The sequence below is a fragment of the Chanodichthys erythropterus genome, chromosome 10, assembly GCF_024489055.1.
Source record: "Chanodichthys erythropterus isolate Z2021 chromosome 10, ASM2448905v1, whole genome shotgun sequence".
Lineage (NCBI taxonomy): Eukaryota > Metazoa > Chordata > Actinopteri > Cypriniformes > Xenocyprididae > Chanodichthys > Chanodichthys erythropterus.
In genome coordinates this window covers 25,258,563-25,262,216 of record NC_090230.1, presented here as the reverse complement: position 1 = coordinate 25,262,216, position 3,654 = coordinate 25,258,563, and the positions used below count along the sequence as shown (strand labels likewise).

The following is a 3,654-nucleotide window of genomic DNA, read 5'->3' as shown; positions in this document are numbered from 1 at the left end:
GCCAGAGAAAAACAGAAGTTTAAGCAGTTTAAAACAGAAGTTGGAATCATTGCTTAACGAGAAAACACAGAACAAGGTCATCGCGAATGTGGTATAAATAGGGCCACATTGATTCAAGAACAGAATGGAGAAAGTGTTCTTATGTTATGTCAGTCAAATCACTCCTGATAACATGATTCAGGGTGAGACACTAGATGGAGGTGTTGATCCTCAGATGAGACACAGACAAATCACATTTAAAGACTTTATTGTTGCCTGATGGAGGAATGGAGTTGTTTATGTGTTTCATTGTGTTCTCAAAGTATATTATAATGTGTCCCAAATCAGTATCTGCTCAGATTAAAGTTTGTTTATTATTGTAAATAAAATGAATGAGCTAATAATAATGTAAAAATTTATAAATAATGTTTTAATTATGTAAAGCTTTACACTGCTGAACCTTTTAAAATGTACGTAAAGTTAGTATTCTTCCAGGGGCGCTTGACTCTAAATGTAATAAAACGAATAATAGTATCATATTTTTACCATGTCTTTCTATGGCAGAAATAGTAAGAATAGCATACAGTTCCGAATTCAGAAATGGAGAGACTCTTGAACCTCAGAGTGAGAAAACTTTATTGATAAAAGCAAGCAAATACATATGACAGATGAACAGCAGTATTAGTAAAGTGAGATCTGTGTGTCTCTTTATACACTTTTGTTATATATCAAAGAGAAATATAAACAATAAAGCCTTACAAATAGGATTTTTAAAAATCTTACACTGAGAGAGAGAAGCTCAAATAATCATCAGTGTTTATTATGACAAAAACACACTTCTTTAAAGTTCAGCGTTCTGCTTTAGATTTCAATACTTCCTGAAAAAGATGAACATATAAAAACAGATAATATTAGCAAATATAATAAATCAAATATTAATATATGCAAAATCAGTGTGACATCATCAATCATGTACCTGATGTGTGAATCTGTTCTTGATCTCGTTCAGCTCTTCTGGATCTGATGTCATAAAGCAGAATAATGACAGTAGCCACGCCCACCTGAGCAGAGAGGACCAATCGGATCACAGCTTCAGTAGGACCACAACAGTGGACAGAGTCTGAGGAATAAAAACATCAAACTGAGATCAGATCAGTCAATAAACACTAATATCAGCGCTGACATCAACTAATATCAGCACTGCCGTACCTGAACATGTGTGACAGAGGTGAGTGATGTCCAGATGTTGAGTCTGGTTGCTGATGGGATTGTTCAGCACACAGCTGTAGGTGTTTTTATCCTGATATTCCACCTCCAGAGGTAGAGAGAGACTGATGCTGAGATCAGACACACTGATGCTGGACAATAAACTGTTTCCTTTGTACCAGGAGAGAGTCACATGACCCACATTCACAGCTGAACACACCAATGAACATGATGATGATGATGATGAAGAACATTGTGAAGAGTTACTGCTGATGACAGGAACAGGCAGACGAGCTGAAAAACACAAGAGAATAAAGAGAAATGAGGATGAATGAAGATATTCAAGAAACATTGAGAGGAACAAGATGATCAAAAGAAGAGCCTTTAAAAATGTAATAGAAAGTTAAATATAAACCTGAATTACTAATTAGTCATTAAAAGTAATTTGATTACATTTACTTTGCTGATTTAGATTTAGATTGCTTAAACCACTATTTAACTCACCAATGACATTGAGATTGAAACCCTTGCTCACACCGTTGATCTGTAGTTGATAATCTCCATCATGTTCAGTTGTGATGTTTGTGATGGTCAGAGATCCAGTTTGATTGTCCAGTTTCAGTCTGTCTTTGAATCTCCCATCAAGAACATCATGATATACAGTGAATCTGTCAAACTGTTTATTGATTCCAGCTATTGAAGTGTTTCCAAATCCAAACCTCCACTGAATCTCATCATCATTCTTCATTTCAGTAAGATCAGAGTTTAGACTGACACTGACTCCACTTCATAATCACCAAACACACCTGAAGAACAGAGTTTTTCACAGATTAAAATCACTTGATGTTGGTTTGATGAAGCTTCACTACAACACTTTTAATAATTTAAATGTGCAATAAATAGTATTCTGCAGCAGTACAAAGACAAAAGCCATAAAAACACATTTCAAACTCACCATCCAGATGCCACAAACAGAGCAAATCCAATTTGAGAAACATTTTCTTCATCGGTTCACTATAGAGCCCACAATAGTAACTATTAAAATGTCTGACACTCAGATTGACCTGAACCACGACCGAACTGTGATATTTATCGGCTTGTGACCTCAGTTAGTTTCCGTTCACACGTCCATCTCCTTTGACAGAGTGAAATGTTGCTTGAGAGTTGGATTAGAGATCCATATCTACTGATGTGTCATTTTGTGCTGTGAGCCTTAAATGCAATATTGACCAAAAAATGATTTCTCAATATATTTAAGATTTTGTATGGATAAAATCCATCTTTGCACTGCAGAAGTGGCACAGAAGGTATTTAAATGTATTTACACAGACTGATCAATGCGGTTCATTTTTACAAAATTTAAATTTGCACAAGTAATGCAATGAGATTAATGTTATGAAAATAAAATGTTGAACACTGAAAAAATGAAATGATTCTTAAAAAGAAAAAAAAATACGTTAAATCTGAAAATAAATCCACAAGTCAACTGGGTCTCATTCACTAAGTGTGCATATAACAGCTGGCTAAAGAGAGGTCTGTGATCTGGGTCTGTATAAAAGGTGTTTGTTGTGAGAACTGCACGCTTGGCATTGCTCGAGGATCAGGCGAGAGAGCGTCTGCAAACAGCGGCAAGTTCGACGCGAATCTACGCAACTATTAGTGAATGAGACCCAATGTCTTTTGGAGTGAGTCATTGAATCATTCATTCACCTGATTTCTTTCAAAATGGCTGATTGAGTCAAGAACAAAGATAGTGACGTATTTATTAATGAGTCATTGATTCATTGACTCACATGATTCATTCAAAAACACAGATTAATTCAGTAACATCTTCTGTGGATTTGTTTGGCACTTTCTATTCATTGTGAAACAGGAAAAACAGAAAATGTTGTGTCTAAAATGAAACTCAATATTAACTTCTTGTTTGTTGAACTGTTGTATACAATCAGTATCACATATGCAAATGTAAGAATTAGCTCGGTTGACTGTTCTGGGAACATTCTGGGAACCAGGAACTAACATTCCCAGAAAGTTCTAGGAATCAAAAAAGGTTAGCTGGGAAGACCCACTTTATTTTTAGTGTCTTTAACTACTATTAATGTTTAAATTAATTTGATACAATGCACTTACTGTGTAGATACATGTAGACTATTTAGAAAGTATTTACAAATACTGCTAATTAATTAATTAAGCTGTAATTAATATTTGTGCATCTTCCTGTTGACCCTTAACCCGTCCCTAACCTTACTTGTATCCCACCTCAATAGCAGCAAAAATGCATTGTACCTACAATTAATCTTTTTTAATGTACATACAAAGAAGTTAAATACACTTAAAGGATTAGTTCACTTTCAAATTATATTCTCCTGATAATTTACTCACATCCATGTCATCCAAGATGTTCATGTCTTTTTTCTTCAGTGGAAAAGAAATGAAGGTTTTTGATGAAAACATTCCAGGATTTTTCTC

The 3,654-nt window shown here is 34.7% G+C and overlaps 1 protein-coding gene across 1 annotated transcript; it reads right to left on the bottom strand.

Annotated features, from left to right (window-relative positions):
- Positions 1-725: 725 nt before the first annotated feature.
- Positions 726-2,533, bottom strand: LOC137028215 (CD48 antigen-like). Its single transcript, XM_067396986.1, has 5 exons — positions 2,511-2,533; positions 1,678-1,970; positions 1,189-1,479; positions 956-1,099; positions 726-857 (listed from the first exon to the last, which is right to left on the bottom strand). The coding sequence occupies exons 1-5, from the start codon at positions 2,531-2,533 to the stop codon at positions 841-843; spliced, it is 768 nt and encodes a 255-aa protein (XP_067253087.1). The 3' UTR covers positions 726-840.
- Positions 2,534-3,654: the final 1,121 nt, after the last annotated feature.